The 15,066-nt window shown below is 34.6% G+C and overlaps 1 protein-coding gene across 1 annotated transcript; it reads right to left on the reverse strand.

Moving 5' to 3' along the window:
* Window positions 1-11,111: 11,111 nt before the first annotated feature.
* Window positions 11,112-13,502, reverse strand: LOC145043587 (tRNA/rRNA methyltransferase (SpoU) family protein). The gene is made up of 4 exons (XM_078992289.1): window positions 13,182-13,502; window positions 12,638-12,932; window positions 12,382-12,432; window positions 11,112-11,589 (listed from the first exon to the last, which is right to left on the reverse strand). Exons 1-4 carry the CDS (start codon window positions 13,466-13,468, stop codon window positions 11,188-11,190), a joined length of 1,035 nt encoding a protein of 344 aa, XP_078848415.1. The 5' UTR covers window positions 13,469-13,502; the 3' UTR covers window positions 11,112-11,187.
* Window positions 13,503-15,066: the final 1,564 nt, after the last annotated feature.

Genomic DNA, 15,066 nt, shown 5'->3' on the forward strand with positions numbered 1-15,066 from the left:
AATCCTTTAGATTTGAAATGAAGCATAATATTCTCTCCCTTAATTATAGCAAAACAACTTTATAACCCTTACTACTTTGCAAGGTTTAACTCTTGTTTTCTATAATTAATATTGCTAACTTTGCAATACGTGTCTTAATAATCATACAATCATAACATTTATGCTCCCACTATCATGATGATTATTATAAAACATAACACTTATGCTCCCACTAGCTTCGACATGTATTCATAAACATCTTAACTTTCAGAAAACAATACTTATTGAATTTCTTAAGTTCATGTTTCTAATACTTAGTGCTTTGATAATCTTTTATCAAGGCTTCTTGAACTTATATACTTTTGCCTTAGATAGTTCATATGTGTGTCTTAACAATTAAGACTAATTTCCAAACCTCACAATTCAAATTATGGAAAGGGATGCCGTAACCATGATCGAATTCGAGAATGCAATTTTACAATCACTATCTTTTAAAATCTTTCTTAGTGAAAGCATTTTCTCACAATCATTTTCATGAAGGAGGAAATCTTATGACACTTAGATTTAAACGGTGTATGTGTTCCTATCCATGTGAATTTGTTAAACCCAAAGTTTACGACAAATTCAAACTCATATGGATCGAACTTCCTTAATCTTGATTTCTTGCCTTATGGTAGCACAGCTGCCCACCACGTTTTCCAAGTAGTTAAGCAGCTCACCTTTTCCTATCAATGTACTTTCCATTGATCAAGGTCCTTGCCTTTTATGCATTCAAATGAGAACTCATAGGACTCACATGCATAATTAACTCGATTGGATTGGCACAGAAACAAAATAATGTCTTCATGATAGGTTGTAAACCTCAACTCGTGTGCTAGTGAGAATCAATAAGGTTTATTTGATTTGTTCTTGAAACCTTTCAAGACCATTAAGACTCCCACTGACTCCTTGACATATAAGATTCTCTTGTCAATAAACATTTGTTGACAACCAAATATTCAAGAGTCAGTGTAGCTTTTATCAAAACACTTCATAAAATGGTCTTAGTTGGTCTTTGTCTTATCCAAGACATCACAACTTTCCACAATTGATGAATGTTATAAACCTTCTTAATACTATTCACTCAATGTCACAATCTTGACTTTAAGACTTGTTTTGGAACGAAGTATGATTGTCTTCTTGATTTGACCATTTCATCAATTTTTGATTCCTCTTCTTGGACATACAATTGTACCAAGACTCACTTAGAGGATCAATTGAGATATGGTTCTAAATCATTAAGACCTATCATAAAGCATAAAAGCTACTCTCCCTTCTTCTTAGAATGGAGAAACTCTTATCTTTCTGCCTACTTGATTCTTCTTATTCGTTTTGCTATTGATCTAAACCCTTTAATCAATTCAAAATTACACTTAATCTTGTAAGTGTAATCATATTTACTAAGCCTTTAGTAAATCATGACGAATATATTTGTTACTCTTATGGTGAACTTGATCAACACACAACTTTGTGTACTCGATCTCCTAATCCTTCACTTGACACTTTGTCAATGAATTAGTCTAATTTCCAAATACGAAATTTCTCATTCATCATGCAACCAAGTTGCGTGATTCCAAATTTCTGTCCAATTGAAACTTGGGCGATGAGAAACTCTCCCTATTTGGTAAATTCTTGACATTTCCATAAATAACATAACTAAGAATCATATCCATTCGTTGTAGAAATATTCAAACATCAATTTTCATAACGATTTCATTGCAAGGAAATAAACAAATAAATAAGTGAGTCAAAATTTATTTTATTTATAAAAGCAGCGGAAAAACATTTGTCCTTGCAAAATCCATTGAAAACTATGTAAGAAATGCAAATTTTCTAACAACTCTATCATAACTATCTAAGCTCAAATTCAATCTTCAAGTCCATGAGATCGAGATCCATCTCTTGTGATTAGATTCATCTTGCTCTCTTATCAAGCTTCCTTTCTTTTCACCGATCCTTCAAAACATTCAAATGCAATCTTATCACATCATGTATTAAGAATCAATGAATAGGAACTTAATGGAGTTAGATAGTGGATTCTTACCTAAAGTGTAGTCATACTTTTGACTCTGCCATCTCTTAGATTTCTTAGGTAGATAGGGCAACTTCGTCTCCAATGCCCCTTCTCTTGGCAATAAAAGCAAATTGACTCCTTTGGAACAACACATGGAACTACTTCAGACATCGCCTTTCTCTTATGATCAAACTTTTCGATCATTGCATGTCTTTCATTGCCATTATCTATATCCATAGAGGTCTTGAAGGCAGATTCACCAATTAACTTTGCTTTTCTATTGCGCCAAACCATTGTTGATTCAGCAGCAATAAGCATGTAGGTGAGATCTATAAGTGTCACGTCGTGGTTCATCATATAGTGCTCTCTTACGAACTCACTATACGAGTTAGGAAGTGACTGAAGAACCCAATCAACAGCCATCGCTTCACCAACAACGGATCCCATCATTCTTAATCTATCAATGTGTGACTTCATCCCTAAGACGTGTGCATACACCGACTTGCCCTCTTTATGTTCACTTGCCAAAAGGGCTTGAGTGATATTGAACCTTTCAATTTTACAATCTTGTGGGTTAGGGAGAATAATTGGAGGAGGAGGAGGAGGTGAAGCATGATTTCTTGTTCCTCGATCGAATTGTGGAATATCATCTTCATGTGGAATGCTTGTTCCACGGGACTTGAGAAGACCATAGTTGTCGAACTTTGACATCTGGAGAAAAACGAATTCAAGTTAGTTGATTGATTGAGTCCTTGGTAAATCACCCAAATGAAATTCCAAGGCTAGGACCCAACACAATATCCTACAACTCGGGAGAGGGATGCCGTAACCCAAATTGCAGAACATTTGAAGGTAAGTGAATGACGATTCACTAGTTTCCACCATGAAAAACAAAAAAGAAATTTAAGTTTTAAATCTATGAAAACTCCTAGATCCTTTGAGATTCATTGAACATTTCAATGGCATGTTTAAATCTCGATATGCCCCTCTAGTTTGTGACTGGGATGCCGAGGATCACAAAGCGGGTGTGAATAACCATGCAAACTACATGGTGCCCTCACATGTTACAATCACCTACTCGATGTGCCGGTAAACCACACACGCTCCACCGAACTATGACAAACATTGAGTCACCCTTTGCTACCTTTGCTTAGAACCATTTAGTGTGTCGGTAAACCACACACGCTCCACTAACATCTTCGCAAGGGCACAAAGTGTAATTTCATGGAATTGCATTAATTCACTTTTGCCTAAGTAACTAAGATTGGGAATTAGAAAAACATTTAGTTACTTTGTATTTCATTATACTTATAATGGAAGATTTCGTCCTATCCTACCCGTTCGGCTAACGACCCTCCACTAGTCAAGAGTGCGGTGGGTAAGAGTGGATACCCATTCAATCGCCATTTTATAGGCAATTTCCTTAAACACCCCTTATAGACCAGCTTCGTGAATGAGGCCTACTAACGGTAAGACTGACTTTTACTCATACATATATATAATGTTAGACTTTTAATGTTATATATAATATAGGGTGTATTTTATACTTTTAAAATACTATGTGGTTAACTTTAACAATTACACTTTTAATTCAATTAAAAAGTTAACCTAAACCTTTATGGATTTATTAAATCTCTTTTAATTATACTCCTTATTTAATTAATAAAACCATAAGGGTGTGATTTGAACTTTTCAAAACATTACTAGGGTTTTAGAATTTAACATTTCTAATTAAAACTTTAATCAACTTTTAAATTCCAAAACTTGAGGGCAAGTTTTGAAACCTTTTTCAAAACATTAGGGTTTTAACTATTTAAATTTCAAAACTTCAAAACTTTTGGGTTCAAATTTAAACTATAAAACCTAAAGGGGAAAATATGAAACCTTTCATAACAACAAGGATCAAATAACAAATAATTTTAAATTAACATTTAATCACATAATTATCCATATTTGATTTATTTAATGATTTCTTGCAAAACAATTTATCAATTTACTCAAAATAATTAATCAGTTATCTTATAAGGAAACAATTATCTTGTTAATTGATAATTATCTTTAATTAGATCAAGAATATAGTCATATATATCATAAAATCGGATTTATATTGATCTAACATGATAAGGTAACTATCCAAATGCAAAAACAGCAAGAAATCCTGAGATAAGCATTATCTGACGCTCGAACTCGTCGAGTACCACACTATACTCGCCGAGTTGAGGTCTACTCGCCGAGTACACTGTGGTACTCGCCGAGTTCCTCAGCCATAAAGCCAAAAAAACGATTTTCCAGTTATACAATGCATCAATACAATTGAAACCAAGCTAGGCTCTGATACCACTGATGGGTTTTGGTCATAAGACATCATATGTGCTCATACAAACCCTAATGCTTGGATCTAGGTTTCTCTATTGTACATGCTTTGAATCCAAGACTATAAACCCTAATTCTAGCATACAAGTAATCATATTAATATGTAATTAGGTTTAAGATCATACCATGATTGTTATGTAGCAATAACAATCCCAATTCCACCTTGGATTGACTTTGGAATGCTTAGAGTCACAAGTGTCACTCCTCTAATGGCTCACAAACACCATAAGCAAGTGGAGAAGGTATAAAGAGAGAGGTGAGAGGTTAGAATTCGTATCTAGGACCTCTTGGGAAGGGATACACGAATTCATGACCCTAAGGGTGTTTATATAGGTGTAGAGATAGGGTTTCAGTCATTATCCTTATCTAGTTGATTATCCATTAAGCAACCAATAAGATAATCCTTGAATCCTTATCATACTCGAATTCTAAGGCTTTCCAACCTTAAAGTCGTCCACCATATAAATAAGATAATCCTTACCTTATTTTGTAACTATCACATAATTACAAATTAGCCCCTCTAGTTTAATTAATTACATTTGATCACAAAACTAATTCTTAATTAATTATTGACCAATATTAATTAAACAAATATGATTTCTCCTTTAATATATTATTCTTATAACATATTAATAAATCATATTATCCTCTCTCTCTTTATTCATTTCTCCAATCAAGTTGCTTTGGTGAAGGCAACCCAAAAGGACCATGCACCATCGGGTCAAATACATACCAAAATAGTTATGGACTTAGACACTAATCCAACAATATCCATGAGGATTCACAGCCCAAAATCAATTATCTTATAATTGACAGTTCCAGTGCTCCTTATTTAATTAATATCTCTTAGCCACAAAGTTAGTTATCAACTAATTCTTGACCAATATTAATCAAATAAGGGGGACTGGAACTGTCAATTATAAGATAATTGATTTTGGGTTGTGAATCCTCATGGATATAAGGGGGATGAAATTTAGAGTGGAAGCCCACTATAATTTCGTCCAAGGGGCATTATTCCAGAAGGTTCATGAAGTTGCTTAGGGCCTAAGTCATCCAATTAGGGTTTTGACTGAAACCCTAGCAGCTCAGCTATATAAGGACCTCAGGGCTATAGATTTCGGCTACCCCAAGAAACCCAAGACTTCCTAAGATCCGAAATTGTGCCTCTATCCTTCTCTCTTCTAAATCATCTTCTTGCCTTGGTATTTGTAAGCTAGTAGAGGTATTACACTTGTGATACTAAGCTCTTGGAGATAGAATATTCTTTCAACTATTGAAAGGTATCATCTAAACTTGTTTTATTATAGATCTCGTTTTCATAATATGCTAGATTAGGGTTTGCAAGCTTTGGATAAATTTGAATGTATAATAGAAAAACCTAGATTCAAAGCTTTAGGGTTCTGCAATCAAGATGTGTCTCCTCACCATACCAATGGGTCGAAGGCACCAATGCTGTCCCATTTTATGATATGTGATACACTAGTTGAAGTTGTATTATGGGGCATGTTAGTTGGTTATGTGATAGGAAGTATGCTAGTGGTATATGTGGTATGCTTCTAGGCAAGACCATTAGAGAGCCCATGATACCTAGATGTAAGACCATGTGGAGAGCCCATGGCTTTGCTACTATATTGTAGTGTTAATGTAGATTCACTACTGATATGTATGGTATGCTAATGATTATGTGGTATGCTAGTTGACTATGTGGTATGTGGTATGCTAGTTGTCTTTGTGATACTTGCATGGAAGGCCATGGGAGAGCCCATGGCACCTTGATGTAGGACCATATGGGGAGCCCATGGCTTTCCTACTAAAGACCATGGGAGAGCCCATGACAACTGGATGTAAGACCATGTGGAGAGCCCATGGCTTTCCTATTAAAGACAATGGGAGAGCCCATGGCACTTAGGTGTAAGACCATGTGGGGAGCGCATGGCATCCTGGAGTAAGACCCTAGGGACGAGCCCACGACATCCTTTTATGTTTATACGCATGGTTTATATGATTGTTATGGTTTATGTAACTTTTATAGCTAATATGGATTATGTGGGCTATGTGGGCTATGTGGGGTATGCTTTGGGAACTCACTAAGCTTTAGGCTTACGGTTTACAGTTTTGGTTGCAAGTATCATCCATTTGGAAAAGAAGGGCTCGGATTAATCGCAGTACACACACCTATGATTTCCGCAATGAATGATTTTGGGATGAACTCTGATAAACGTTTTACTAAATGATGAATTGAATTGTTTGAAATTAATGGTATCAATGCTTTAGCTATTTTAAAAATGAAATTTTTACCCTTGATTTTTGGGTCGTTACACTCTACTTCGAAATTGATAAACGACAGTTTATATTGAATTCTATTGGAAATGTGAAAACGAGGGGTTACACTTTCGAGCAACCATGCAACAATGGTGGTGTTAGTAACATAATGTTGGATGTAACTATTTATATTGTAATGCTTCCATTATAATTTTAGTATACTAAAATGTGTATGACAAGATATATGTACAAATTGTTTTATAGTTGAAAGCGAAAAGGATATTAATGAGTATGTTGAGAAGTTTATCGATAGAAGGATCAACAAAATCCTTCGGTTTTCGGGTATACCAGATTGATCAAAGAAGATATCAGGTGACTGACCAAAAGAAAAATGGTATAGTAATCTTGGAATCTCATTATTGCACGTATGCGAAATGGCAATTGCCGGGTATACGTTGTTCTCATGCAATAGCAGTATTCAAGGAATTGATATGTCAATACTGCAATACATGGGTGTCATTATACTTCACAATGGGAACATGTCAATCAACATATATATAGAGGTTATGTTTCTTGTGCCAGTTCCAGCTGAATACGAACAATCATATGGTGTGATGGTTGTATTACCACCATTGATAGACAAACGACAATTCAGACGACCACGAAACCATAACTATATCCCATCCTAAGGCGAATGTATGATTCAGAGAATATACAGTCGTTGCTAAAGGATCAGTGAAACAAGCAAAAACTGTGACACTCAGTTTCCCGCAAATTCAACAAAAACTGAAACTTCTAGTAGGTCTAAGTCAATTTCCAAAAGTAATGTTAAGTCTAAGAGTAGATCTAACGTTAAAACTAGTCAAAATAGTAGTCAACCCTATGATATTGTGGACCTTAAAACCTCGTGATGATATTTGTATGAAATTAATATACTTTACATTGTTCGATAACATTAAGTTGTTTTTGCTACATCGTCATAAGGAAATTGTTTAAGACACACACACGAAAAAACCATAACTCAAACATCAAGGTAATCTGCAGCATCTATCCACTAGACACTCTTAATCCACTACAAAGCAGCACACTCCTGCTAAGTAGGATGCAACAATTCATTAGGGGATGTTGCATAAAAGAATATATAAAGGTTAATCTTAAGTTATTTTCTCATATCAACTTATAAATTATAAGGTAAACTAAGGTACACACATCAATAAAATCAAGAATACGTGAACACTCAGTAGTATGAAGACGTCTCATCCTACGATATGCAATTGCATGAGGGATAACACCCAGTATAGGGGAACCAACTATACTATTGTTGGGAAATGTCTCCATGATTCAAATCTACAGAATTAAGATGTCAAACAACTAATAAACTTAAAAAATTATAATATTTTTTTTGCTAAAAGACATATTAAACACAGTGGACATCCCTTAAATGCAAAGACAAATCCCTATAGAGTATATGTGTGTCTACTACCGATTCTTGACGCATTGGGGTTCAAATGCTCCTTAATCTTTTTAAACATAGTACATAGTTGTTTATACGTGAAATCCCATATCACTCTACCCATGAGTACTTATGTTAACAATTACACTTAATAAGTATATGTATGATTTGATATAATGTGTGTAAAAAACTATATACATGTTAAACTCATCTAAATTAGAGATGAGTGCCATAAATTCATCTGTAACTGACTGTAGAGGGTATTTCCCCAAAAAATCTTGCTCTAGCATAAACAACAATGACACTATCACTGCGTCTGCATTACTTAATTGATGACGTAAGTTATTGATCATGTGGATAAGTTCAGGCACTCTCACCGAATATGAAAGCAACACAAATGGGAACACATGTTGCCTGAACTCTCTAAAACTAGAACTATGAGGATACTCCCTGTACCGCAACCCAGTGACCAAGAAAAATGCCTTCCTGTCAAACCCAACCCAATAGTCGTCAATCAGAAATAGAAGATCTTGTAGGTCAACTAGATCAAAAGTAGTAAATTCCTTACAGATAAGATAGTAACTAACTAAAGGGTGACCTTCCACACCCATATGCATGTTCAAGTAATCACCAAAATATGATTTCATAAACATGGCCTGATAAACTGGTCGGTTATTTAAACGAGCCATGATTTCGCGCCAAAGTTCAACCCTGCAGGCTGTAGTAACAACCGATTCCTATGTTCTGTCTTGCTACAAGATAAAAAATAATTAATTACACATTTTTGTATGTATGTTACGAAGGACATTACTAAATACGCAATTCCAGACCAAAATTTCGGAACACAACTCCAGGGCTACAATCCAGAACGCAATTTTGAACCTAAATTTAAGAGCAAAATTTTGGAATGTTCATCATATTAGGGAGGAGTTCTTATTATTCTGGACATATTTTTCAGATTTCAAAATTGTTCCGGACTAGTCAAAATCAAGTTTTTTATAAGAATTTTGATGTAGCATACATATAGTCCTATATTTAGTCATATAGGAATCCGGAACGCAATTTTGAACCTAAATTTAAGAACAAAATTTTGGAATGTTCATCGTATTGCAGAGGAGTTCTTATTATTCCGGACATATTTTTCAGATTTCAAACTTGTTTCGGACTAGTCAAAATCAAGTTTTTGATAAGAATTTTGATGTAGTATACATATAATCCTATATTTAATCATATAATTGTCTTTAAATTAATAAAATTTAAAGATAAACTAATAATACCTATATAAATGCATATAATATGCATGTTTTAACGTATAGTCTAAAATAAAGGCATATAATTCTAAATATAATAGAAACTTACCTATAAAAAATGCATCTCATCACTACTATCAGAAGACATTTTCAGTTTTAGTGGTATCTGAAATGCTCTGGGGTAATCCGAAATAGTAAACCAAAATAAGAGATTTCGAAATGAAATCTGAAACGGGTTTAAATGGTATTTATAAAGGGAACCACATTACCAGGGCATATCCTTTACCCATTCTCAAAATCGATTCAGAAATGACCCATTACCATTTTGCAAAACAAAGGTTTATTATTATTAAAATAACATTAGAAAATGCTTAATTTACTCGATTTCCGAAAATAATGGTATATATACACTAAAGTCCAATATTTTCATCGATTTGACAAGAAAATCCTAAACTTTATTTTTTGACATTAAAATCCAAATTACCAGTAGTTTTTTTTTTTACACTTTTACCCTTTTTTCGGGTTAGCCGGTAATTAGGATTTTTTTTGTCAAATATATAAAGTTTAGGATTTTCTTGTCAAATCATCAATTAGGATTTTACTGTAAAAAAGTAAAGTTTAGGACTTTGTTGTCAAATTGTTGAAAACATTGGGACTTTAGTGTAGATATCCCTTTTTTGGTTAGAAATTTAATGCTATGATACTTTTTAAGCATAAGAGTTATTGAAACTTTCTCTAGTCAGCTGGATCCTATTGAAATTCTTAATGTTTGCTTCTTGTTAAATCGTTTTTTAATTTCAACCAACCGTCATTGAAAAAAATGGAGATGATCCAGATAGAAAGAAAAGAAAGAAAGAACCAAGGTTGTGTTAGCTTTTTGCAGTCCCAAAATGGAGAAATAAGTAACCGAAAAAAAAATGAAATTGCCCTTTTTTCCCTTCTCCACATTCACACATTTTTTACTAGGCATGTATTGTTTGTATTTGTATAATCTGTCACCACTTTTTAGTTCAAGATTTGGCGGCGAAGCAAGAAGAAAGTTTTACAAGTCTTTTCACCATTTCTCACTCTCTCTTTTGCATATGTTTCTCCGGATCGTGATTGTGTCAGGGTAAAGATGATGATGGTAAGAAAAACAGTGACGCTGCAACAAAAGTCACAATTAAAAGTTCTTGGGTTACAAAAATACACTAAAGTCCCAATATTTTCAACGATTTGATAAGAATGTCATAAACTTTATTTTTTTGACACTAAAGTCCTAATTGACGATTTGATAAGAAAGTCCTAAACTTTATTTTTGACAAAAAAATCCTAATGACAGGCTAACCAGAAAAAATGGTAAAAATATCAAAAACTACCGATAATTTGGACTTTACTGTCAAAAATATAAAATTTAAAACTTTCTTGTAAAATTGATAAAAATATTGGAACTTTAGTATATATATCCCTAAAATAATTATATCAAGTTGATTCATTATATTTTTTTTTTCAATTACAAAAAACTATAGAATTTAAAACCCAAAAGACATGTTTTTTAGCATAACCAAAAATTGTTATCCGTGATAGCTAGGTGACTTTTCTAAATATGTTCAAGCATCTTATTTTGTTATTTTTGAGTGAAGTGGAGATCCTAGATATGCGGTTGCATGTCATCCTCTTGAGCATCAATAGTAATCAGTAGTAATCAAGTGCACCTACCAAGGAGTTTAACATCTTTTTTATTATAATAGCGATGGAAGGGTTGAACCCAATCACAACATTGTAATAAAATCAACTAAATAAATAGTATTACAATATTATATCAACAGTAACAACTTTTAATCAAACTTCTTGTTTTGAGGCTGCAACATGAACAAAAAAATTCCCCCAGCAACAGAAACATTTAATGACTCAAATGCCCCTGCCATTCTAATGTTTACTAGTTCACATGCCTCATGGGCTTCTTTGGAGAGCCCACTCCCTTCACTACCTAAAACTAGACAAACATTTGTATTTGTTAAAATTCGGGCAAGTTCATGAGAGAGACAAGACACTGGTTTTGATTCGGTTTTGCTGCCCGGACTGCCCGCAAGGATTTTCATTTGAAAACCATTGACAAGAGATTGTAAATGAGACCATGTCCCCGAGACTAATGGAAGTTGAAATGATGCACCTCGGCTTGCTCTAACTGCTTTCTCATTGAATGGATCACAACATCCGGGGAGTAGAAATGCTCCATCCTGTTGATTTGTAATAGTTTTTAAACAAACAGAAGGGTAAAATGGTCATTTGATCTTTGTTCAAACGGTTCAATCGGTCAAAAAAAGGAAGTATCTTTTGTTCGTTGTAGAAGTTTTGTGTGGTGTTTCGTTTTGACTGAAAAATAAAATGACTGTTTATTGGAATCTTGTTATGAATAGGTATGAGTTATAGATGCGAGGGTAAAATGGTCATTTAATCTTGTTTATTAGGTCCAAAGAAGAAAAAGTATTTGTTGATACAACGCTTTGTTTAGACAAACATCATTTATTCATATAGCAGTTCCTAGAGACACACAAGATTTATCCGGATAACATTTCATCAATACAACAGTCAATGAAAAAGGAAGAAACAGGAACCTAAATAAGCATAGTACTTCTAAACAGAAGGGTAAAATGGTCGTTTACTCTTAATGAGATGGTTCATTTAGTCCCAAAAACAGCCTTTGTTCATTCGCACTTGCTTCAAATAGACATAATTTTTGCATTAACTTTATATAATAAGCACTTAATGAAAAAAAATGACTAAATAAGCATTGTATTTCCTAGACAAAAGGGTAAAATGGTCATTTGCTCTCATTCAGACGATTCTACATTGGTTAATAAAAAACAGTCTTTGCTAATATAACGCTTCCTCTTGAAACACATCACTTATTTGGACAGCATTTTATCTATTGAGCACTTAATACAAAAATAATAATAATAATAAAGAAAACACATTTCCTAAAAAAGAAGCATACTATGTCAAAAAAAAAAAAAAAATTACGGAATTACCCATCCAAACGCCACTGCTGATCTTAATAACGTCCCAAGATTGCCAGGATCCTGCAATTACATACAACAAAAATCCTACAAAATCAGTTCAAAAATATCAACAGAAACTTATGTTTTCCAGGGCTATTTTTTATGATGAGGAGCATTTATGTCTTTTTCCACACACGAGACATCAACACAGTATAAGGTCGTCTTGTTCTGTTCAATAAATGTTATTAACAAATAAATTAATAAAATTCGTAACTGAGAAAATAACCTGGATTCCATCAAGAACAAGAATTCGGTATGCAGAAGGAAACCATTTTGAAAAATCTTCATGGTGGTTGTTTTCTAAAGAGTGAAAAGTTGAAGGAATTTTCACTAAAGAAACCACATCAATGGATTCCGTGGATTGAAGTCCTGAAAGTTTCTTCATCACCATTGAATTAACACGAACAACACGAACACCACTTTCAACAAACTCTTCAGGAACCGAAGTTTTTTCATGTAAAAGTAAACAATCGATTGTCGTTGGCTTTTCTTGCATCGATTCTTGAAAGTTGTAGATTTCCCTAGTGTTATAAACATACGATTTAGGTTAAAAAAAAAACCATATGTTTTGTAGTTAATATAAATTCTTTGAATTTCTAAGATAAAAATGAAATGAACCCAACAAGCCCAGAAATTGCTGGTGTTCGATTCAACGGAAAGTGTATCGAAATTTGAATCGATTTAATATCAATACAGATGATTCTAAAGGTGTGTGAGGAAATCAGCATAAACCCTTTATAGAAACTGGGGTTAAGATTAGAGAAGCATACCTGAGTGGAGTAGTTCCAACAATAAGAACAGAACCATGAGAATGGCGATAAGATGAGCTGTTGCGAAGCTTTACGCAATGCTTCACAAATGGGTTTGATGTGCTTGTGATGGATTTGACATGGAACGGTGGTATAGAAGGTGTCGCTGCCGAAGAACCGCCGTCGCCGACGTCTACATGAGAATTTGGGGTTTTGGTTGGTAGGGATAGTGAGAGGGAAGAATTTGACCTTGGTTTGCAGAGAGTCAAAGGGGGGGAAGATGGTGGGAAGGATGACGATGACCACATCGTATTTGCACTTTGCAATCATTTTCAGTTTCCTCTAGAGTGGTGATCTTATAGCAAAACAGCTGTCACATATAGTTTTATAACGGATTAACGAATTATTGCATCAAATTTTACAAAGTTTAATATAATAGATTGTCAAAAAAAAAAAAAAAGTTTATTGATATAAAAGTCTTTGTTTATCAATTTTATGGTTTGTCCTGCCACGATTTTTTGTTTGTTTATATCTTTAAGGGTGCGTTTAGTTGCGAAAAAATGGACCGTTTTTAAGAAAAAAATTTTAAGAAAAATGAGAATTTTGAAAACGCGTTTAGTTCGTCTATTTTTCTAAATTTTTCACGGAAAATGAAAATTTTCCGTTTTCTAAAATTACAAAGAAGTTGGAAAATTTTAGAAACTGATAATCATTGTTTTCCATATTTTTCTAATTCCAAAATTTTTCTATAAACACACACCCACTCCACCCATCCACCTCTATCTACCCCCACCCCTACACACACCCCCCCCCCCCCACACACACACACACATACATACATATCCATTCACACACACATACATACCCACCCCCACACACACACTCACCCACAAACACACACACACACATACCCACCCACACACACACACACTAACCCCCCCCCCCCACACACACACCCACACACACACACATACACCTACATACCCATCCACACACACACCCACAAACACACACACATACACACCCACCAGCACATACACACACATACATACCCACCCATACACACACACACACACAAACCCACACATACACACATACATACCCCCCCCCCCCCCACACACACACACACAAACCCACACATACACACATACATACCCCCCCCCCCCACACACACACACACACATACCCACACACAAACCCACACCTACCCCCACCCCCACCCTCACAGACACACACACCCACACACACACAAAACTACACCTACCCCCACAAACACATACTCGCACCCCCACCCACCCAACACCACCACGACAATCACCGACCTACCATCACCACCACCACCACTAACCCGTCACTAGCACCACCACCACCGCTGCTGCCACCATCAGCACCACTGACACAATTGCCGCCGCCACCACCATCGCCTGTCATCACCACCACCACTGCCGACCCGCTACCGTCACCGCCCCCGCCCACTCCCTACCACCGCTACCGTTTTTTAAAAATGAAAACCGATAGAAAAATACACGTCTAAACACGTTTTCTAATTTTCTAAAACTGAAAATGAAAAATGAATAAGTTTAACTAAACGTGTTTTATAAAATTTTCAATGAAAAATGAAACCGGAAAATGAAAATCGAAAAAGGAAAACAAAAAACGGAAAATGAAAATTGTTTTTCCGTAACTAAACGCAACCTAAGCTTTTCAAGTTTTTTTTTGTTTTTGTCATTTTAACATGCAACATATTTTCATTTTACCATGAAATATTATTTATCAAATAAACTCTTAATCTTATAAATATCTTGCAAAAAAAAACATTAAGTTTATAAATATTTTACGTTTTTATCTTATGTATGTTTTTCTTTTTCATATGATACGAATTAAAGGGTATTTTTTAAAGAGCTGA

Source organism: Lactuca saligna, chromosome 4 (assembly GCF_052625555.1).
Source record: "Lactuca saligna cultivar CGN05327 chromosome 4, ASM5262555v1, whole genome shotgun sequence".
NCBI classification, from domain to species: domain Eukaryota; kingdom Viridiplantae; phylum Streptophyta; class Magnoliopsida; order Asterales; family Asteraceae; genus Lactuca; species Lactuca saligna.

Coding starts and splice junctions, on each gene's coding strand:
- LOC145043587 (XM_078992289.1), bottom strand. CDS start 13,468: ATGTGGTCATCGTCATCCTTCCCACCATCTTCCCCCCCTTTGACTCTC. Junction 12,433..12,637: donor TTGTTCTTGATGGAATCCAG/GTTATTTTCTCA, acceptor ATGTAATTGCAG/GATCCTGGCAATCTTGGGAC. Junction 11,590..12,381: donor CAGCAGTGGCGTTTGGATGG/GTAATTCCGTAA, acceptor ACAAATCAACAG/GATGGAGCATTTCTACTCCC.